Source organism: Chelonoidis abingdonii, chromosome 4 (assembly GCF_003597395.2).
Source record: "Chelonoidis abingdonii isolate Lonesome George chromosome 4, CheloAbing_2.0, whole genome shotgun sequence".
Taxonomy (NCBI): domain Eukaryota; kingdom Metazoa; phylum Chordata; order Testudines; family Testudinidae; genus Chelonoidis; species Chelonoidis abingdonii.
The window spans coordinates 156,254,705-156,278,107 of NC_133772.1; the positions used below are offsets into that span (position 1 = coordinate 156,254,705).

At 42.6% G+C, this 23,403-nt stretch overlaps 1 protein-coding gene and 1 long non-coding RNA gene across 4 annotated transcripts in view; one reads left to right on the top strand and one right to left on the bottom strand.

The window, feature by feature from the left end:
• Positions 1–1,842, bottom strand: part of LOC142046800 (uncharacterized) — a 47,302-nt gene extending 45,460 nt beyond the window's left edge. Inside the window, exon 1 of the long non-coding RNA XR_012655857.1 lies at positions 1,338–1,842. This is a non-coding gene — a long non-coding RNA (uncharacterized LOC142046800). The remainder of the gene's footprint in view (positions 1–1,337) is intronic.
• Positions 1,843–2,421: 579 nt separating this feature from the next.
• Positions 2,422–10,908, top strand: VCPKMT (valosin containing protein lysine methyltransferase). 3 transcript variants are annotated; one of them, XM_075065818.1, is made up of 6 exons: positions 2,422–2,594; positions 3,662–3,772; positions 4,156–4,228; positions 5,295–5,414; positions 7,424–7,534; positions 10,380–10,908. In XM_075065818.1, the coding sequence occupies exons 2-6, from the start codon at positions 3,672–3,674 to the stop codon at positions 10,392–10,394; spliced, it is 420 nt and encodes a 139-aa protein (XP_074921919.1). In that variant the 5' UTR covers positions 2,422–2,594; positions 3,662–3,671; the 3' UTR covers positions 10,395–10,908. The 3 variants fall into 3 exon arrangements, with proteins under 3 accessions (XP_074921919.1, XP_074921921.1, XP_074921920.1); XM_075065820.1 differs by having other exon boundaries at positions 2,426–2,594; positions 3,662–3,761; XM_075065819.1 differs by lacking the exon at positions 2,422–2,594 and adding an exon at positions 2,753–3,342.
• The last annotated feature ends 12,495 nt before the right edge of the window (positions 10,909–23,403 follow it).

The following is a 23,403-nucleotide window of genomic DNA, read 5'->3' on the forward strand; positions in this document are numbered from 1 at the left end:
GTCACAAATTTGGAGTCAGCAAGAGTTCTTAGAAATCAAAACAACAGGCTTAAATTCAAGTTTATCATAGAAATGGTAAGCCTGATTTGGCATACCACACTTCATGCCTGTCTTAGGGAATGACCTTGTGATTCCTGTTCTCTTAATCAAGACATTCTGAGGCCTAGATTTTCTGCCATTGAACTAATGAAAGTTTTGTCATTGCAGGAAGAGATCCTTGACTGATATTTACAAATCTTTTTACTCCACTTTCCTTTCCCAACTCTTCAGGTGAGAGACATTTCATATTTAGAGAAAAAAATTCCCACCAACCACTGTTGCTCACACTCATCTTCCTGGGAAAACATACTTTGTCTTAGTGACAAGGTCAATGGGAGAGCAAAGCTGGGGACAAACTGGATCACATGCTGCCTTTGCAGGGGAAAATTCCTTGGGAGTTAAAAATTGAATTCATCTGCTTTTCATTTTCTGAATTCCTGTCCAATTCTTCCCATGAAGAAGGAAGGATTTGAAAATGGACAAGGTGTGGAGAGAAAGATAAGAAAAGGAAGCAGAAATATGGAGAACTAGTCCCTCAGAATCCTTGGCCAATTCTGTAAAGTATCTTCAGTTCTGTCTAGCTACGCTCTCCTCCCACTGTCAAAGCTCTTAAGAGCCTGTTGCCACAGATTTTTTCCCTGGGTTTGAATCAACCTAAACCTATGAGAGAATTGGAAGTAATGGATGAGAAGTGATGATTGACTGTACTTTTGAGTAGATTTGACTACCTACAACCTCCTTGGAGATTTTTTTCAAACAAAGGAGATAAGAAAGGAAACTAAAAGGAGGAATAAATCATCAATTTTCATCATGTCACAAGGTTAACCATGGCATGCCTCACTGCTCTGTTCTGGGACTGGTGTTCTCTAATATATTTGTTAATGATTTGGAATAAGGGATGAGCAGTGAGGTGGCAACATTTGTAGATGAGATAAAATTATGGGGGGGGGGAAGGGATGGCTTAGCAAAAAGGAAAGTATAAAAAAGGTAACTGCTTGTATTAACCCGTGCTGGATTTGAGGCAGGTTGTCTCCCAGCACCTTTTTGAGATCTCAGATAAACTTGGATCCTGCTTCTCCATCTCGGCGTGTCATTGGGCTAAGCACACCGGGCAACGAACTACCGCTGTTGTTGCCTCAGCAGTCTATCTGCCCACAACAGAACATCAAACTCAGGAACCTGTCTGGGAACCCCTGACGCAGAGAACTCTACTTTCAGGAAGCATTTGATGATCGTGGACAGTACATGCAGCAAAAGCAATGGTTCTCAGCCTATTTACCATTGAGGGTAAATATTACCTGTATGGCCCCGAGGCTGTCACAGGGGCTGCAGGGGTGTGCTGATTGGGCCGCAAGCAGGCCATGGGCCGCAGGTTGAGAACCACTGGAATAAAGTCTGAATGTTGCACCATCTTGCTTTTCTCTCTTTTTATGCTGTACATGCAGAACAATCGCCAGAAGACTGGAGGGGAGGAGAGAATTGGAAAGAGGGAGGGAAAGGAGCTTCAGCCTAGCAAAGCCTCACAATCTGATAGGGTACAAGGAAAAATACTAAGTGGGTTGTGAGATGCCCAAATTCATAATAGGCGTGTGTGTGTTCCCAAGTCTTCTAGGGGACCTGGTTTCAAAACTGGGTGCAATAGTCCCCTCCCCCAACCAGCTGTGAAGGGCAGAGGTGTGGGGTAAAGGGGCAGGGCATGCTCTTCGCTGGGGGGACAGGAGCATGGATGGGCAGGGATAGAGATGCCAATGGGGTGAGGGAGGTGGGGAGATGGATGTTGGGCATCATCTGGCAGGGGAGGTGGGGACGCGGGTGGATGTTGGGGGAGCAAGTGGGAACTGGTGGAGACACTGGCTCCGGCCGGGGGGTGACAGGACGGTCAGGGAGGGTAGGTGCTGAGGGGGTGGAAGGCAGGTGGGGGTACAGCTGGGGGGGGCATGGCCATGAGGTGGGCCACAGTCAAGGGGGAGCACGACTTGGATACGGCGGGGCAAGGCAACCATGCCCTGCGCAGAGAAAAGGGGATGCGGGGGGCAGGGCTGGGGGCTGTCTTCTGAGGCGGGCCCGAGCCGGGCCCGAGCGGAGGCCAGAGCGGGCGGGGAGGCCGCGCCGAGAGCGCCTGCGCTGTGAGGAGCCGGGCCGGCGCCATGCGGGCCGCTTCGTGCGACCTGGATGAAGCGGACGCCTGGCGCCTGCGGCTGGGAGCGTCGCGGCGTCGTGGCGGGTGGGGCCTGCGTGGGTGTGGGACGTGCCCTGGTCCGGCCAAGTTTCTTGGAGAGCGGGCCGCTGGGCCTTGCGCCGGCTCGCCCGTGCGGAGCGGGCGCGGCACCGGCGCCGTGGCATCAGGGCGGCCCCTGGGGTAGGCGCGGCTGAGCTCGCCGGGCCGATCCGGGCCGGGCTGTGGGGCGCCCCTGGCCATGGGCCCAGCTGCCAGGGTGGATCCGAGCTCAAGCGAATCCCACGGCCTGGCGGGTCGGACCTGGGGCCTTAGCTCACTGAAAGGGGGGCGCTGTGAGGGCCCCGCTGCTGATCCCCGAGGTCGGGCTGCTCTCAGGGTATGTCCAGGCCACACACTCAGCTGGGGGTGTGAGTCGGGTTTGAGGCCGAGCCCTCCCCCCACCCCCGCCTTCTGTCTGTGCGGGAATCGGGGGCACAGCCAGCAGCAGGGCCTGGGGACTGGGATCCTGCTGGGACTTGGGGCTGCGCCTTGTCAGTCTGGAGTGTGGACGCAGCTCAAGCTGCAGACCTGAGTCAGAAGGGCTGTGTCCTGCGGTGGGGCTGTGAGACCCGGTCCGGTGTTGTAAACCCAGATTTACTGCGCGGTGTGGAGGCTCAAGCACAGGCCTGGAAAAACCTAGTCACAAGCCTGGGTCCCACACACTTGGGCTTAATGTTCAGTGTAGACGTACCCAAAAGGTAGATCTGTGCTGTAAAAAAAGCAACCATGGCAGCAAGTCACAGAGCCTGAGGGGTCAACTGACTTGGTCCTAAAAATTGCAGTGTAGACGTTCCAGCTTGGGCTCTGAAATCTAGCATGGAGCTCAGAGCCTAGGTGCCGGCCCAAGCCCAAACAATTTTTAGCCTTGCACCCAAGCCTCGTGAGCCCATGTTAGCTGACTTGGGCTGGTCGTGGCCATGCTCCAGGGTTTTTGTTTGTTTGTTTTTTCCAGTGTAGACTATGCTGAGTGACCACCAGCAAAGAGAGTAACAAAATCCCAGTCAGTTTCTAAAGATGGGCCTTTAACTGAAGTTATGCAAATTTACATTGGAACCCACCTGGGAGTGCTTTAGTTTAAAGTACAGGTGGGGCCTTCAGTACAAATATTACTCTGTTTTTATACAATGATCCTACTTTGTGGGAGTTGTAGCAGAATCCTGTTTTCTTGGTGTAACCCGCTTAAATCTTATGGCAAGTTGCATTTCTTGAGCCAAGTCTTTCCATCAGAACAGGAGTGTGAATTGCTGAAGTAACTTAGCGGGTATTAAGTCATGACTTTAGTTTGCAGTAGCTTTCCAAAAGGAATGAAAGAGGTTACAGAAATGTTTATTTTCAAACAATAAGGAGTCTCAAATTTGTGTTTCTAGGCTTCCTTTTTGTGAATTAAAAATATTTATTTTGTAGGGCAGATGTTATGGTTACTGATCTTGAGGAACTTCAGGATTTGCTGAATATTAATATTGAAAAGAACAAGCATCTTGTCACAGGCTCAGTGGAAGCCAAGGTACTGAAATGGTTTGTATAATCTTTTAATCTTGATATTTAATTTATACACAATTGCTGTAGAACTTTAATAATAAATATTTGTTTTATCAGAGCACCTGGGAGCCCTAATCACAGACCAGAACACCCTTGGGCTAGGTACTGTGCAAACAAAACAAAAGGAGAGCCTTGCCCCAAGGAGCTTACAGTCCAAGTTCAAAATATGTTTGGAAAATGTGATATGATAGATTACTTGTAAAAATGGAAATTCCCCTAAAATATACAGTGGAATAAGTAATGGAGGACTTAACCCAAAGTCATATAGATTTTGCGCTAAATGTTATACTTTTAAAGCATACAATTTTTTTTCTATAATTAAAATTTGCATTTTATATTTACCTGTTCACTTTTTCTAGGGGTGAAGATGTAAAAGAATTTCTGCCTGCACCAGATTATATACTTATGGCAGACTGCATTTACTATGAGGAGGTAACTATTTGAAAACCATAGGAATAATGCGTTTGATTGGAAAGAACCTGGGAATTTTGGATTTGGTGTGAGAGGCTGCAGTTCATATTGAAATCTTTAAATAAATATTGCCACTAGTTTTCAATCTGTGTGGCTCAGAGGAACATTATTTGATGGCTGAGTATTGAATGATGAATTTTAAAAGCTGTAATTTTAAGAATGAGCAAATAACACATTTAGGATCATGTGGCATGAGGCCTGAATCAGGTCTTTTGAGAGCAATAATTCAGAATTGTGCCCAATCTTTTTTTCCCATGGAGTTGTAAGGAAATAAAACACTGCTAGCTGATACTGGAGAGTTTCACCGTCTATTGATGGAAATCATATAAGATGATGCTTAAAGGCTCAGTTTTATCTCCCGTAGGTAATCCTTATGGGTCTGTTTGGGAAGAGAAACCATGCTTCAGAAAGTGGCCCTTCTGGTCCAACCCCCTCTGCAGAACTCTCTCCCTGTGGTACACCTGAGCTGAGGCTAGCACAAGATCTGGGCTGGGGAAGCAATCTCTAGGAACTAGTGCTCCTGACTCTACTTTTAGTTTTCTCACCAGCGTCCAGATCCTCCTCCCTATAACTCTGAGCAATTTTTTCCTGGAGGACAATCTCTAGCCTAAATCACATCTTTAAATTAAGTCTGGTTAGATTTTTTTAAATTTTTGAAAACAGGTGTCTAAGTCCAATGTGTTGCTGTGATGAAAAAGAAATCTTGCATATTTCAAGGAAAGAGCTACTTTAGCAGTGTAGGATATGCATGGTTTAAATGATATAGATGTATAGGCTGATCTATGTATGTAAAATGTGTAAAAGGCCATTTTTCTAAGCAATCGCTTATTGTAACTTGTTTTTCCATTTATCCTGTCTGCTACCTACATGTCACTTGTCCTAGTACTGTGCTAAATATAACTAGCTGTCCTAAAAGTAAAATAAGAAAGTGTCCAGTTCAGTGAAACTTGGCTCTAGTTATGGAATGTAATAGCAGTAAAGTGAACTTTGAAGCCTAAGTGGCAAATACTTGATTTCTTTTGGGCAGTCATTAGAGCCGTTACTGAAGACCCTGAAAGACCTTTCAGGTCCTGATACCTGTATCATATGTTGTTACGAACAAAGGACTATGGGTAAGAACCCGGAAATAGAGCGAAAATACTTTGAGGTAAGTGTCCTTTGCCATCACACATGCTTTGTGTATATGAGGACTGTGTAATGGTTCAGTTGAAATCCACAGACCCTTCTGTGTCTGTACAAGTACAATGCATAGTACAAATCAAGTATGTTTGTTGTGGGAAAATTCCATGTGACTTTGAATGAGAACACTTTTACAGATGCAAGGAAGGAGTTAATCACCAGTTCCTTAAATTGTATTTTCTGACTTATTGGTAGATGCTAGCGAAAATAATCTCCTCCTTTTTTGGGAAAAGAAATTCTTCTTTTTTTTTTTTGTTGTTTTGTTGTTGTTGTTTTTTTTTAAAACACCTTAGTTCTGCGTTGATGCTTTTGAAAATTCACATTCATTGTGAGCATAGTAAACCAGACTCACAAAGGTAGTCAAATAGTTGTCTGTGCTGCTTGAAAGATCTTATAAATTAATGAAAGAGCACCACATGTATGTGTCAGTATTTGCAAAAAGAATAATGCAGTCAGCTTTATAGACATGAATACATTAGCATTTTGATTTCCCCCTACCCCAACAGCTGGCTTGATATTCCCAAACAGGGTCTCAGAGTCAAAATTAGTCCTTTCAGTTTTTTTAAAGAAATCTCTTCAAAATGTTCTTTTGAAAGCATAGGCTTTTGGCATATTCAGAAGTGTCAGTGTGAGTTAGGAGCGTAAATGAGCTTGGAAAATCAGGTTTAAACTGTTAAGTCACTCAGGGTATGTCTACACAGCAGTTAAACACCCACGGCTGGCCCGTGTGAGCTGGCTTGGGCTTGCGGTGCTTGGGCTGTGGGGCTGTAAAACAGCGGTGTAGGTGTTTGGGCTTGGGCTGGAGTCTGAGCTCTGGGACCCTGCAGCCCAAGCCTGGAAGTCTACACTATAATTTTACAGACTTGCAGCTCGAGCCCTGTGAGCCTGAGTCAGCTGACACAGGCCAGCCATGGGTGTTTAATTGCTGTGTAAACATACCCACCTTAAGCACTTTCAAAATTTTCCCTCTATATGTCAATATTAGAGCATGAGTACATGGCATAGAGGAATTATATCTTGGTCTGGGAACCTCGTTGTCACAGCATAGTACTTCATAGCTGGTAGAAAAACCAAATCGGGTAGCAGCTGGATTCCCCAGAGGTATTGTAGGCCAAATAGTCAGAAGTGGTGAAGGGGCTAGTGAGTCCAAAGTTTGGCTCTGCATCTGCAAAGCGCAGCTGTTGCACATGAGCACTAGCGGGCCCACAGAATGCATGGTATGGGCTGGGGAAGAGGGCAAGAATTTCAGAATAATGTCTGTGTATGCCAGCATTACCAATACTCTGAGCACTGCATTGGCTTTGGAGTATGTTTCATGGTAGTGGCCCTAACAATATCTTGAATGGTTTGGAACCTGCTTACCTGAGGAATACTGCCTTGTTGCAAGAGTTGAGATCAGTGCTGGTGCTGGAGCCAGTGCTCCCACAGTATGAACAAGAGCGGGTCAGATGTTCTCATGAGGTTCCTTCTTTGGCTTGCCAGAATCCAGATTGTTAACTTCCCAGGCATGCTGCAAAGGCCATCTTTTTTTCACTGGCATCTAGGGAGGTTGGGGGAAGGATGGATGATGATATGATGTGGTTCGGCCTAGTACTTCAGTTTTTGTGGAAGAGCCTTTTAACTGGAATTTAGGAACTGGAGATTTAAGAAATTGAAACACTATTTTGACTGATTTTAGGTTTTCCTGTTGGTTCTTAAATTTTGGGAAGCTTGTCTGACTCTGGATTTGCACCAGATACATTAAAATTAAAATAACTGTGCTGCGTGGTGTTTAAAAAAAAAAAGATTGTTAATTAGCTAAATCAACAAACTTCTGTGGAAGAGAAGGATCCTTTGTGCGATCTTACCTCCTGAAGAATAGCTGCTTTATGCAGAATATTTTAGGACCGTCAGTGAAATGAATGCGCTTAAAGGTATATAGAAATGTCAACATTGCTAGAAGTATTTTGCTTACTGCCTTTTATGTTTTAATAACAGCTGCTCCAGAAGGACTTTGAGTTGGAAAAGGTTCCACTGGAGAAACATGATGAGGAGTATCGGAGTGAGGACATTCACATCTTGAACATCCGAAGGAAAAAAAATGGCAGGGTATTATTTTTTATTGGAATATTGGAGATAGTTTTGTGAATTCTTGACAGTGTGGTTTACCTAGTATAATTTGAGCTGGTGGGTGAGTGTGAGAAGACAAGTAATATTCAGCCACCATTCCCAATGCTACAGTATGCAGCAGTTACAGATACATACAAGTATGGTTAGACATTCCATGAGCAAGACATTAGACTGGTTGGGAAACAAGGTTAATGTCCAGTTCACACTGCAAACTGGAACTACATTTGTAACTGGGCTGTGGACAAGCAAACTGGAACCGGGTTCCCTGATGTGGTATTGTAGTATAGAGAGGTCTGAATGGCAACGTTTAATAGCTTCGGAGGGAATAGTATTTCTCTCAACTTCTTGGTTGATGCGCTACCTAAATATTGGAAATGGCTGGTTTAATTGTGCCAGATGAGGGGACTTTAACTTTGCAAAACATCAAGCTTAAAAGTGAAATAAAAAGTTTTAAAAATAGATATCAGATAAGGCCCCAAGTCTGCAAATACACTTGCACAACACAGGCTTTAAAAGGAAGCTTGTTATGTTGAAATATTTGTGGAGGAAAAAGAATTTCAGGTTTAGTTCCTTTAAAAAACATTTTCTTTTAGTAGCAATTTGATGTCTAACAATGAATGCCGGTGAAAATGAGGTAGGATCAGAGGCTAAAATAGAGAAAGGACAAGTTAAAAATTACTTAGACAAGTTAGATGTCTTCAAGTCACGAGGGCCTGATGAAATACACCCTAGAATAGAAGGAACTGACTGAGGAGATAACTGAGCTATTAGCATTTTATCTTTGAAAAGTCATGGAAGATGGGAGAGATTCCAAAGGAGAGGCAAAGGGCAGTTATAGTGCCATTCTATGAAAAGGAAATAAAGACAACCCTGGGGAATTACAGGCCAGTCAGCTTAACTTCAGTACCTGGAAAAATAATGGAGCAAATAATTAAGCAATCAGTTTGCAAACACCTAAAAGATGATAAGATAAGTAACAGCATGGATTTGTCAATAACTAATCATGTCAAACCAACCTAGTAGGTTTCTTTGACAGGGTAACAAGCCTTGTGGGTGGGAGGAATCGATAGATGTGGTATGTCTTGACTTTAGTAAGACTTTTGATACTGTCTTGCATGACCTCATAAACAAACTAGGGAAATGCAACCTAGATGGAGCTACTATAAGGTGGGTGCAAAACTGATTGGAAAACCATTCCCAGAGATAGTTATCAGTGGTTCACAATCAAGTTGGAAGGGCATATTGAGTGGGGTCCTGCAGGAATCTCTCCTGGGTCCGGTTCTGTTCAGTATCTTCATCTTACAAAATTTGCAGGTGATACCAAGCTGGGAGGGGTTGCAGGTGCTATGGAGGATAGAATTTAAATTCAAAATGATCTGGATAAATTGGAGAAATGGTCTGAAGTAAATAGGATGACATTCAATAAGGACAAATGCAGAGTACTCCACTAAGGAAGGAACAGTCAATTCCACATCTACAAAATGGGAAATGACGGTCTAGGAAGGAGTACTGTGGAAAGGGATCTGCGGGGGAGGGGGTGGGTCATAGTGGACCACAAGTTCACAAAGGAGCAATAGCGTAACACTTGCAAAAGAAAAAAAAAAAAAAAAGTTAACCTCATTCTGGGATGTGTTAGCAGGAGTGTTGTAAGTAAAACACGAGAAGTAATTCTTCCACTCTACTCCGCATTGATTGGACCTCAACTGGAATATTGTGTCCAGTTCAGGAAAGATGTGGACAAATCGGAGGAAGTCCAGAGAAGAGCAACAAAAATGATGAAAGGTTTAGAAAACATGACCTGTGAGGAAAGATTAAACAAACCCAATTGTTTTCAGTCTGTTTAAGAGAAGACTGAGAGGAGACAGGATAACAGTTTTAGGTACATAAAAGATTGTTACAACGAGGAGAGAGAAAAATTGTTCTCATCAACCTCTGGAGGTTTTTTTAAGAACAGGTTAGACAAACACCTGTTGGGGATGGCCTTCTGTATAATACTTAGTCCAGCCATGAGTGCAGGTGACTGGACTAGATGGCCTCTAGAGGTCCCTTCCAGTCCTACGATTTACTGTAAAGTTGTCTGTTAATTGTTTGGAAGAAAACAATAGCTGGCAAGCCCTGAGTTTGCTCATGTAATAAAATGCTTTAGTTAACATCTTGCACATTTTACTTACCTTGAAGAGCATAGTACAGATGCTTTTATAGTGAATTATAAGGCAGTCTAGGTTCATTATAGCTCCTGAAAATGTCTGTCCTCTGAAATGCTGTCTTGTAATCTCCTACAGCAAAACCTAGCAAATTCCAACTTGATAAAAGTATCCTACAGAAACAGTGCCCTAGACTACTACTCTTTCTTCAGTGCTGGAAACAGAAAAGTGTCACAAGGCTCTGTGAAATTAGGCCTTTTGTACACTTATACCAATAGGCATTTAAAGTGGAGATTGGAAAAGGGTAAACTGCTTAAACTCTTCAAAAAAAAAAAAAGGGTGAATCTCCAAAAAGCACTAGAGAAAAATGAATAGTTGATGTGGGAGTGCTGTTTTGCTAAATGGAACAATTGAGTTACTGTTGGATATCTGAAGTGTAACAATGTTGTACTGGAAACTTTAAGGATACATGGTTTCTAACTTGAAATTACCTATTAGAGCTAGTCATTACCATGAGTATCATTATGTTCCCCTTAGGAATAATGCTTAAGACCATCTGCATTTGTCTGACATTTGCTAAGTACAGGAGTGTAGTGACAGAACATATCCAGAGCTAGTGTTTAAATACAAGTGGGCCATTTAAAAACCTGTATTTGAATTTGAATTTTTTTTTTTAACAGAATTTCCCATCGTGAGATCTTTGACCATGTTATCTGATCCTCTGGAGAGAAGAGAGAGTGTAAATTAACTCAAAGAGGCTATCTCTAAAGCTGTTCATGGCTCCTCTACAGAATGTCTTCTAGACAGCGGAGTCAGGATGAGATATAAGGAGACAGTGGGTCAGTCGCTATAGAACCACAGGCAGTATCCGTCTTAGAGGACAAACATGATTTGTTAATATTGACAAAGCAGCCTCACCAAGAGAGAGCGAAAAATGGAACTGAAATGTAACCTAGACTGATGTCCTATTCATGGGCCAGCTGTATAGATGGGAGGGCTACACTGGTGAATCGGAGACACATACAGTGTGCTGAGTTCAAACAAATCAGATCCAAGCATTGCATAACAAAGCCTATCTGAATAGGAGGGTGTGTAGGATGCTGAAGGTCACCCACTTTTCCCGAAGAGGAAACTCCTTATCCTGACTGAATTTTACCTTAAATTTAAGAGCAGATGTCTATGTATACTTCATAAAGAGTTTGTACTCGAGGTGGTTCTTGTCTAGCTTTTGTTCTGCACTTAGTTTTGTGGCCTTATCCATAGGTTATGGGTTACTTTAACGAATTACCCACCTCAAGGTGGAGGTTTACACCTACTTTAATCTAGGAGAGCTCAGCCCCCAAGAATGACTATAGTAGAGAGGTTGTCAATAGAAGAGAGCCTGCCCCATAGTGAACAACAGAGATTTTTCTAAACTAATTACTTTTATTAGCTAACCAAACAATACACACAGTGCAGTCTGGTGAAGGAGAGACCAACCAATCCAGAATGATGGTATTTGCATTACTCACATAGAATATCAGGGTTGGAAGGGACCTCAGGAGGTCATCTAGTCCAACCCCCTGGTCAACTAAATTTCCAAATGGCTCCCTCAAGGATTGAACTCACAACTCTGGGTTTAGCAGGCTAATGCTCAAACCACTGAGCTATACCTCCCCTTTGCAGAAATGCCTAAGTGCCAAATTAGGACCAGTTGCTCAAACAGGGCAGTCACAGCCCAAGGCTGGGGTTTTTCCACCTCTAAGGCAAACCAAACCAGCCAGACAAAAATGACTTCAGTTTCACCCCACTGGCTAACCGCAAGTCACACAAGCAATTTCCTTAAACACTCCAGTCTCCCAGTATCACCACCAGTCCCACACGTCCTGGGGATGAATGGTTAATAAAACCAGACCCCAGTAAAGAAAAAGGTTTCTATGATCCCAAAACCAATCCAGAACCCAGTCCAATAACACATCAAGCTTTACCCACAATACGGTTGCATCCTTTAAATCTAAAATCTAAAAGTTATCAAAAAAAGGAAAAAATAGAGATGAGAGCTAAATGGTTTAAAGAACAATTACATAACATAATGGAAATTCTTTGTTCGGCTTGTAGCAGTGGATGAATTGAACTCAGGTTCAAATCAAGTCTCTGTGAACATCCACTATCTGGGAGGGTCATTCAGTCGCTTTTGAGCTTTAGTTTTAGAACAGTTCCTCAGAGTATAAGCAGGATTGAAGACAAAATGGAGATGAGGCCTTCGCCTTATATAGACTTTTGCAGGTGTAAGAATACTCCTTTGTTCCTGCTGTGGAAAGTTACAGCAAAATGGAGTTTGCAGTCATATGGGCCAGTTTCTGCATACCTTGCTGAGTCACAAGGCGTATTTGCCTCCTCTTCAATGGGTCAATTGTGTAGGTGCTGGTCGTTAATGGGCCATCAAGCAGGCTAAGCTGAGCTGACACCAACTAGTTTGGGGTGTCACCCAGAACTGCAGCACCAATTTAAAATACAGTTAGTATACAGCTAATACTTATAACTTCAACTACAAAAATGATACAGACAGCTTAATCATAACCAGTAACCCATAACCTGGTCTTAGACACCTTATATGACCCCCTTTACATAAGATTTGGTGCCACTACAGAACCTTGGTTGCAACCCATGTTCTATATGGTCCCAGTTTATATCAATAACGTCACAACCTCCCCTTTGCAGAAAAGCCTAAAGTGTTAGTTCTTATCCTTGCTATCATCATCATCATCACCATCACCACCACTAGTGGTCATCCTTTTGTTGTCTCCCCGCACCGAGACGCATGGGCCAGGAGACAGCTTTTCTGATGTGGTAGGCTGATGCCTGCTTGGGTTCATATGTATTTATGAAGGTTTTAACCCCTTTTCCTTATTTGCACTTCCACACCTCACTGAGTTTGGGGTTCCCTGTTTGCATAGGCTAACGTTTTTAGTTAATTAGCATTTACATCACCTTATCACTCAGCAGTTATTTTCAAAACATCAGCATATCACAAACCTAGACACCAGCTCAGCAGGTTTATTATTAACTTACTTATGCTAACTTATCCTAAGGCCTAATTTGGCTAAGCTAAATATTTTACAGGCATGAGTCATGTGGCCCTTGTGTTACAATATTAATACTTATATTACATTTCTAAATACTAAATTTACCTGATACCTTTCATCCTTTACTACAGTTTGTACATTATTATTTATATGGTGGTGGTGTCTCGGAGTACCCCAGTGATGCACCAGCACCTCATTGTGCTAGGCACGATGCAAACCCCACATAACAAGATGGACCCTGATGTATGCTAGATTGTTCTGCTTAATTCCGTATGCGTATTTATTTCCAATGTTAGTAATTGAAAAGTCAAAATATGACTTCCTGTGAGTTTAAAATAGTCCTCGTAACATGCTAATCAGGTCAGCTTTGATTGCTGAGGTCCATCTTGATGCTAAATGAATATTTAATGAGATTGAATTTTGGTAGAAAACCTTCTCTTGCTTCTGTGCCATAGTTTAATCAGATATGGCGAGATCGTGCCATCTTGAATCCATGAGTGGTTGCTTTGAGATCACCCGGACTACTTGAGTAAGGTATGGAGTGTGTCCCATAATTTTATATTGGTTACATATTACAAAATGTGGCAGTATTTCAAACTTCAAAAACTTATATGTTTGGTGCCAGTGAACATTACTTAAACCCTAGTCATGGATTACTTGATAGGAATTAAGGTTTAACAATACAGGGCAAGGCATTTACTGAGTCAGTTGGTTAAATTCTGGCACTGGCTTCTGTTTAATGTCCCTTCATAGCATTCCTTGTAAACTTTGCACTTCACTGCATAGTCTTTGGCTCTGAAGCATGGCCAGCTTGGATTGCACTCTTCTGTTAGTATGCAATTGTGAGTTTGCCCTTGAAATGTAATTGTTCTGTCAACCTATAATGCAAGGAATTTGGTAACTTATCAGTTTTACCTACATGGGGAAATCTACCAGCATTATTATACCACTGTTGTTATAGTGATAACTTTCTAGTGTGACCACTCTTTTTCTAGAATAAGCATTCACATGGGGAGTTCTACAGTATAGATATAACGATGTGGAAATTTTTCTTGTGTAGACAAACCCTTAAGCTCCCAGTGAACTGAGTGAGGGCAGGATCAAGTCACTGTGAAAATCCTCCCTACGCTGGCTAGGCTAACCTGGAAGGGATTGTTGGGGGAAGGATAGTTGCTTCTTCCCTGTCCTTGCCTCCCATAGAAGGGAGGGGGAGGGCTAGCTTAGTGGTTTGCACATTGGCCTACTAAACTTAGGGTTATGAGTTCAATCCTTGAGGGGGTCACTTAAGGATCTGGGGCAAAATCAGTACTTGGTCCTGCTGTGAAGGCAAGGGGCTGGACTTCATGACCTTTCAAGGTCCCTTCCAGCTCTATGAGATAGGTATATCTCCATATATTATTATTAGAAGTATTCAGTCATTACAGCCACACTGTACTTTGTTAGGGCAATGACTTTCCATTGCTAATGTAGGCTTTGGAGTGATATTTCTAACAACCATGGGTATCTACATAAAGTAACCAAACTACTTGACTTTGAGATTTAAAACTTTAAATATTTTTCTTGTCACAAGAGTTCAGCTTTTTAAAAATGTTGTGAGGAGGAATGATGGTGGCTACTGTAAATTATAATCCACCTGTCCAATTGGCTTGTTTTCACTACCTGCACTCTTTAGTTGTGTGTTTTGTGACAGGGTCAGGCCAGATGGCTACAAGAGAGTGGTTGAAGGTAGATACATTAGCTCCAGATTAAGCAGGTGCGTTTTCCCTGGGTAAGATAACAGGGACTATTCCAGAACACTCAGGAACTTTCTAGAACTAATTAAGGCAGGCAGGCTAATTAGGACACCTGTAGCCAATTGGGAAGCTACTAGAATTAATTAAGGCTAATCAGGACAGCTGTTCTAAAAAGGCTCTCACTCCAGTTAGTGGAGTGTCCAGTACTGAATTGTTCATCCTCAGAATGGCACTGTGCATTTCAACAAAGTGTAAACCCAAAATACGATCCTTTTACATGAACTGCACCTTTTCTTTGAGACTGGGCCACTGATTCGATAGTGATTTTCTGTAAGACAACGCTTCTCCTGTAGGTGGCATTGCTTTTCCTTGATTTTATAATCCGTTCATATTGCTTTAACAGCTCTACTCTCAAAACGGGTTCAAACTTCAGATTTAAAGGTGAGATGAAACATTAAAAATTTACAATCAATTCTTACCAATCCACATCATTAACGGCAGACTGTATTTGTGTAGATTTAAACAGAAACACATTTTAATATTTAAGCTTACTTTTAATTAGTTCCTTTTTCATTTGCCTACCGGGACCCTTCTGGCTTTATTTCCCTTACTACACCTGATGACCCCATAGGCACACAGCAGTGCAGCTCTTCTACAACTTTTGGTGCTGTAAGTAGCTGAACAAATGCACAAATGTGAGGCTCTGAATTTAAGTCATGGTAAATCTTAAAAAACCAGAACTGACACAATAACTTGTACAGCAGCTTTAAAATATATTTGTAATTGAAATATACAAGTGTGCTGTTAATGACTTGGGATCATCAGCTGTTGAAAGATTTTTTACTTTATAAGGTAAAGTCACATCTAAAGATTAGCAATTTTTAAAAAAACTCTGTGTTTCAGCCAGCCAATGGTAATTAATACATACAAGATTCCGCCGCCCAGAATAATCCCACTTCCCACCCCAAGCCCCACTCACGCTCCTTAGATTCTCCCTGGCATTTTTTCCAGCTCCCTTTTTAAATGATTAGCATTTAATGAAACCTCCTGCCCATTGTGTGTATGCCTGTGTCCAGTCCACCAACAGCCAGTTTAGTGAAGAAATTAAAATCCAGCCAATCCAATTACACCATCTATTTTTAAAGGATATGATCTCGTTCTTGTAACTTCTTGTTCCGATGCTAGACTGCGATGGCAATGCTCAATGGTGCATACAAAACCCTTGCTTGTAGTTGCTTTCATAAACTTCTAGTTGGCGGGTGCCCTCACTGAGAATTGTTAGCCTTTCACTTTAATAGCCTTCCTTTATGCAGTAGGTGATGATCTTGGTTTTATGCCATCTTGGTAATAGGCATTGAGAAAATGCCAATCTTAAGACACAATGTGAGTTGTGAAAGCAATAAAAATACGTCTGCTTAGCAAGATTACTTTTGGGACTTTAGTTTAATGAAGAATTACTCTGAGTGCAGTGGAAGAATTAAAATGATGGACCTGTTTTGTTTCTGAGTTTGTTTTTTGAAGCCTCAGTCCAATTCTGGATCATACAATGAATTCAATCTGATGACATTTTGTATTGACAGGCACTGATTCATTAAAGCACTTCTGTGTGTGCTTAAGTCAACAAAGCACTTAAGACATGCTTAAAGCGAAACACGGGCTTAAGTGCTCTGCTGACCTGGGGTTGGTTGTGGGGCCAATCGTATGAGGTGCTAGGTACCCTCAGCTTCCAGTATTCAGCACCTCACAGAATTGGGCCTAGTAGGAGTTAGTACCTTGATACATTTTTGTATGTTGTCTGTCAGGTTGGAAGTAGTGCCTATCACTGTGACAGAGCAAGATGCCCTGATGACAGAGCAGGCAGACATTCCCACTGTTCCTTGAACAGCAGCCTCAAACTTACAACATACAGTCAATATGTAACCCTGCTGGAATTCCACCCACCCTGCCTTCACTCTGCTCTAGTCCCTTCTCTTCTGGATCTGCCAGGAGTAGATCTGGGGTCTGATTTTTAAAAAAGATTTTATTTTCTTTATTTTAAGGTTAATTGTCACAGGGTAACTTTTTTATTTCTATTCTGATGGGTTGGGTAGAAGGGGATGTCAGAGCTTCAAGTGTCATTACAAAAGCCCCACTGTGAAACCTTGATGTAAAAATAGGATATATCAGATATAATGTATGTATCGAATACCTTCTGTAGATTTTCAGCAGTGTTTAAAGCTGGGTAGGTTTATATTTTTCACATTTTACTGCCGTAGTGGAGTTGCCATTTGCCAGGCACCTGCTTCGGGCCTGAGGAGTTTCCAAAAAGCCCTCCCTCTGCTCCTTCTCTTCAGGGACCCTTGGGAGTCCCTTGTAGACTATCCTCAGCCCTCCCCTGAAACTGGCTCAGTAGCCCAAAGTCATTCAAAATACTCCCCAGTATCCCAGAGACAAGGTCCTTCATACTAAGCCCATAGTTCACATCTATCTCCAATGCTGTCATCCCCGCAGACCTTATTCTGCTCAGCAGGTTAGCTGAGTTCTGGCTTAGGCTTCCTACCTCTTCTGTGTGCTCCCTGTTTTGAGAGGGAAGGTGATGTATAGATTACTCTCCTTGTGAAAGCCAATCCTGATTGGCTGGGTGGCCGGGTTGGCTCAAACTGAACGAACCAGGAAGAAAGGAGGTTGTCCCAGGGAATTAGCAGTGGGATGGGAAGATCCCAGAACATTCACTTTTAAGGGTCAGGGAGCAGGAACCCTTCCCTACCCTTACTACAAGGCTCCTGATCCTGGGCCCTTAAAGTAACAGTATCCTGGGATCATCCCATCCCACTGCTAACTTCCTGGGACTGCCACCATCTCTTCCTGTTTCTGCTGCTTTCTAAGCCTGTGTTTACACCGACATTCCTGGAATGGGGTCTTCTGGTCCTCCTTAGGCTTAATAGTTCCTTACCATGCTGGGGCCTGCCGTCACTAATTGCTCAACATCTTCATAATAAAAATCTCACAGCAGGATGGCATGCAGAGAAGTCTGTCTCATTGTTACCTTAGTGCTTCCCACATCTGACAGTTAGTTGCATCCGTTTGTTCTCTCTCATCTTCAATGGTAAGTCTTTGGGGGGCAGGGACATTCTTTTAATTCCATGTTTTCACAGTCTCTAGCACAATGGAGTCCTGACCCCTGATTTGAACCCTGGGGACCCACTAAAATACAAATGAAAAACAAGTTTCTTTAATCAAGTATTGACTAATTTGGCGATTGTAAACTCTTGTGGGTGTGGACGTTGTCTTTGTATCTGTGTCTAGGGGTCTGGTGTGTTGAGCTATAATGGGGAGCTATAATGAATAGGGCCCTGTGTAAATGACGATTTCACAGAGGGCAGGGAAATCATGGAAATGCCCACAAACCACGGTCTTCTAAATATTTTAAAAAGACCCCAACAAAATCTTTAATAGCAAAGTTTGCCTTAGCTAGTCAAGTTCAAGGAGGGAATGAATTTTACAAGTAATGTTAGTATTGACTAAATTTACTTGTAAAATTCATCACTTCCCCTTTGAAATTGCCTAAAGTTAATTGTAAAATTCATTCTGTGCAAACTGTGATTTTCAGTTCTTTGCATTTACTGTCATGAATTTTATAAAAAATAGTCTTTACACAGGGCACTAATAATGAACACATTTCACATTCGTCTGTTCCCTATACGTAAATCAATTATAGCATTTTTAGATGTCCTGTTGAGGTCCCTTCCACGCTTACATTTCTATGATTTCCTGGAAAATGATTTATAAAACAGGATGCATATAAACGAAAAACACTGTGTCTATGTATTTATGGGTGTGTACACCAATGCAAAGAAATGTCATCATTACTTTTTCAGCTTTGCTGCAATTTATTTAAAAAACGTAGAAAAATTTTGTAGTGCAGGTGGGTGAAGGACTTGGAGGCCCAAGTGTGTGTTGCATGGATATTTTAAAAACAGTGCTAGGTTTTAATGCTGAGAGGCTTATTTGGTTGAATTTGAACACTGAGTCTGATTCATATTTATTTTGAAAGTTTGTCACTTTGCTCTTTACTGACAATTTAGCTCCAAATTCATTGATAAATGAATCATTTCTCCAAAGAAACTAAAACTCACTTCCCACCTTTAAGGCTCTGATCCTGCACCACTGATGTCAAAGGGAATGTAGTCACTGATTTCAGTGGAAGCAGCATCAGATTCTAACTGCCTGTGTATCTATCTGTGGGCAACAAGTGGCCCTGTCCCGAGTGCTTTGGCTTGATTAGAAATAATTAATATATGGTTCCAGCTTAGGCTGGTTTTTGCATGATTGTTGATCATTTAATGACTGTGCACTATGTGCTCAACAAAGATATAAATAATAACCTGCTGTGCAAGACAAAAGGGGGTCTTGGTACCCGTTTGCAGACTAACTCTGTTGGGCTAGACAAATAGCTTTTGGATGGTTACTAGAAGTTTCAGGCCTGGTCTACGCAGCAGAGTTAGGTTGACATAAGGCAGCTTACATTAACCTAACTATAAGCGTCTACACTAAAATGTAGCTCCCACTGATTGTAAGTTGCCCACTACATCGGCATAGCTCCATCTCTGTGTGCGGCATAGTGCTTAGGTGGATGTAGTTAGGGCAACACAGTGTCCCTGTAGACACTGAATTATTAACATCGCCAGCTGGCTGTCAGTGCCATGTGGAACTCGCAGCTGGAGCCCCACTGCTCCAAGCTGACAGCCAGATCCAAGACAAATATGAAATAGCAGCAACCATGAAACTGACAACAATGTCAGTTTCACTGTTTGTAGGCTCCCTGCCCTGGAGCTGGGAACCTAACAGCCCCTGCAGGTGGGGCTCTTAGGGCTGCTGCTGCAGTGTGGAGAGCCTGTCAGTGCTCAGAATCCTGCCACCAGCTGGGCACTTGCAGGCTGGCTGCTGTGTTGCAAGTAACCTGCCAGCCCCACACTCCGGCTGTAAGCCCCATGACAGGCTGCGAGCCCCAGATGGGGAGGGCTCCAGCTGTCAGTGCTCCACTTCTGTTGGTGGAAGCACTCCTGGTGAGGACATGCACCATTGACAGAAGGAGCATAGTGTGGACATGAAACGCTGCTTTAATTACTGCTGGGGCTGTAGGTTGACTTAAATCAACTTAATTTTGTAGGTTGACAAGCCCTTATTGGAGAAATGTGGCCCAACTCACTGCAGTATGTTGGTTTAAATTCTTCCAGAACTCCTTTGTTCTTCACTTGTTTAGTATAAGTTGAAGTTAAAAATGAAAGAAAAACGAGTTCAGTGAGCTGCAGGTGTTAAGACTGTGAGCAATCAGTATTTGAGAGACCTATTGCTAATGTTTCAGGAATGGCAAGTACGTTACATTTGGAGTCAGATCAAAGTATACGCTGGCAGGTGGCTCATTCACATACATTCCCTTCAAGCAACACCAGCATTGTCTCCTAGTGACGCTAATTTGAATGGCTTTGTCATATCGTATTTCTGATCTTTTGCCATATCGTTTAATCTCTGCTGTTACGGTTAATGTACCCTTTCGCTTTCAGTTAGTTAAAGCGAAGAGAACATAGACTTTCAGTTTAGCCCACAATGGAGCTTTTAATTTCCCCACACATGACAGCTCAGGAATCCAGACTAAAACCCATGCAGTCCAAACTATTCTGTAGAGTTTACCAGATGCTTTTCTGTCACTATGGCTGTGGCTTAAGTGAATTCTGAATATCAGAAATGTGACAGGTTAGATTGGAATATATCTTTTGGGGAAGAATTTCAGGAGCTTAGACTACAAAATATGAGGAAAGCCACGTTTAATCATGCTGTGTGATTTTTCTTTCTTTTCTTTTTTTTTTTTTTCCACCCAATGCTGGAACACAGGGAGAGTAAAAAAATAGGTGACAGTATGGAGAGAGAGAGATTTCTTTCCCACATGCTAAAGGCTGCAATTTGGACTCAGCTCATATGACTGCCTGTGATAAATGAACTTGCAAATTCCATGACTTAACTGTTCAGAACCATGTATGAATGTATTAAAAATACTAACATAGCGGGACTGTGCTTTATAGACATTAGTAAAGAGGCATCTCCAGGGGATAATTGTATATTTGGGAGTTTTGTCTTCTGTTGCTTAATTTTTTTCTGTCCTCTTGGATGGATACAGTTTTATGTTAGGAGTGAGGACTTTTTACCTTGGGCATCAAGGAGCTGTAGAAATATAGACCATTTGTCATGAAGGGCTTGATTGTGCTCCATTGAAGGCAGTGGTAAAGCTCCCGTTGATTTACTTAGAAGATCAGGCCCTTTGTGAACAGAAAAATGGGTTCGTGTTTATGTGCTTGTTATTTTATATCCAGTGGACATCCTTAAAAGCTTGCAATTTATTGCTTTTCTTGTGGCGTTACCTAAACCTCATTCATGGCATTCATCAGCCAAACCAAGGCCTTTGACTCTGTTAGTCATGATGCCCTATGGAAGGTGCTGTGTAGGTTTGGCTGTCCCCAGAAATTCATTTATATCATCAGACTATTCCATGTTGGGATGACTGCCACCATTCTGTGCAACAGCTCAGAGACCAAACCATTTATCATCCACTAGTGTCAAGCAGGACTGGGTCATTGCTCCAACACTCTTCTCAATTTACCTTGCCGTGATCCTGATTCTCATCCACGACTGTCTTCCTGATGGAATCGGGATTGAATATTGCATGGATGGCCAACTCCTCAATCTCTGATGTCTCCAAACAAAATCTAAAATCATGAGAATTGGTATCGCTGATGTCTTCAGTTGTAATGATTGTGTCATACACACACACACACACAGGCTGACCTGCAAAGAACTTTAAATCTTTTTGCAGATGCCTATCACAGCCTGAGTGTCTCTCTCAACATCAGGAAAACCAAGGTACTCTACCAGCCCTCACTTGCACAAATTATTCTTTGTGCTCCACAAATCACCATCAGCACAGAACCCCTGGAAAATGTGGACCATTTTTCGTACCTTAGCAGCCACCTCTCCTAAACAGCCAGCATTGTCACAGAACTTGAATACAGGATCCTCTGTGCCAGCACATCCTTTGGAAGACTTCTCAAATGAGTCTTCAATGATAGGGAGCTGAAGGCAGTTGTCATCCCCACCCTTCTCTATGAATGTGAGGCCTGGGTAACCTACGGACGACATCTCAAGTGGCCGGAGTGGTTCCAGCAGTGCTGGCTCAGGAGGATTCTCAGGATCAACTGGGAACTAACGTCAACTTTCTCTCTACAGCCAAATCAGCAGTATAAGAGCGCAGGTCATGAAACACTGACTCTGCTGGGCTGGTCATTGTGTGTGTATGCCTGACACTCACCTCCTGAAGCAAGCGCTCTTCTCTTAGTTAAGTCAGGGAAGAAGGGCTCGCAGAAGGCAGCAGAAGCATTTCAAAGACATGCTGAAAGTACACCTTAAAAAGGGAGGCATCAGCCCAACAAACTAGGAGGTCTCGGCGCAGAACAGAACATGGTGGTGTCATAAAGCATAAGTCCCAATTCTGAACCTTAGCGTCCAAAATCTGGGTGCCTGCATGAAACCTCCAAGCTTAATTACCAGCTTAGATCTGATAGCGCTGCCACCAGCCAGAAATTCCAGTGTCTGGCTCACTCTGGTCTCCCCAAAACCTTCCCTGGGGGACCAAGACTAGATGCCCCTGAGTCTCACAACAAAGGGAAATTACCCGATTTCTCCTCCCTCTTTACATCCTCCCAGCATATCCGCCTGGGTACTAGGAATTAACTGCCGTTCAAAATTCCCTTGAAACACAAACACCAGATCAGGTTTCTCTCACCCTCACTCAGAGTCCTGCACATGCAGCTGGTAACTCTAACAAAGAGAATTTCCCCGCTCGCTTCCTTCTTGGCTTAACCGGAGGGAAAAAAAATCAAGCAGGTCTTTAAAAAGAGAAATCTTTTATAAAAAGAAAGAAAGACATAAAAAACAATGCGTCTATGTAGCAGGTGAAAATATACAGGTTAATGGCTTAAAAGAAAATATGAATAAACAGCCTTATAACAAAGAAATAAATTAAAACATTCCAGCAATACTAGACACATGTAAAGTACAAAAACCAAATATAAGCCTATTTTCTTTTACTTTTGTACTTACACTTTGGAAACAGAAGATTAGAAGTCTGGAGATAGAGATCACTCTCAAGCCGAGAGAGCACAAGACGAGACAAAGGATACATACCCAAAATTCCCTCTGAGTTTGAAAAACTCCGGTTTCCTGATTGGTCTTGGTCAGGTGTTTGTTCCTTGTTAACCCTTTACACGTAAAAGAAACTTAACCCTTAGCTACCTGTTTATGCCAGCACAGCTCACTTTGAGGAGAGCAGACATACTCATGGAGACAGAGAAGCGACAAAGGAGGAAAGAAGGGCACAACACTCCAGCCAAACTATGTCTCTCCAAGATCAACCTGTCATTCTGTGGGAAATCTGCAGGGCATGAATTGTGCTCTTCTGCTATTTAAACCCACTAGTGAACCCCTTGGCAAGAATCATCCTCGCATCTTGGATAGCTGAAGAACTGTACCTCGAACGAGGAATTTGTACACCCTACAGTAATGCTTCATGGAACACTGTTTTAAAAGCATAGATTCATAATTGTAGGGCTGGAAGACCTCCAGAGTCATTGAGTCCAGTCCCTGCTGTTGTATCAGCAGGCAAGGTACTAACAATCTTCAAAAAGCTTTATTTTTACAGTGCAAACCTCTTACAATGCTGCTGACACTCTGTTAATCTCAATCAGCCTCCTCAACTCCCCTCTTCCTGTTTCTTATCTCTCAGATTCCCACAGGCCAACTGCTCCAGTTCTAATATTACATCAGCACATCATACACCACGACCTAGGCACCCTCATGCGAGAAACCAGATACACTGT

Bases quoted from the DNA above. Each gene is read 5' to 3' on its own strand.
- VCPKMT (XM_075065818.1), top strand. From the start codon at position 3,672: ATGGTTACTGATCTTGAGGAACTTCAGGATTTGCTGAATATTAATATT. The intron at 3,773-4,155 runs GTTTGTATAATC...CACTTTTTCTAG, and splicing joins GAAGCCAAGGTACTGAAATG to GGGTGAAGATGTAAAAGAAT. The intron at 5,415-7,423 runs GTAAGTGTCCTT...TTTTAATAACAG, and splicing joins TAGAGCGAAAATACTTTGAG to CTGCTCCAGAAGGACTTTGA.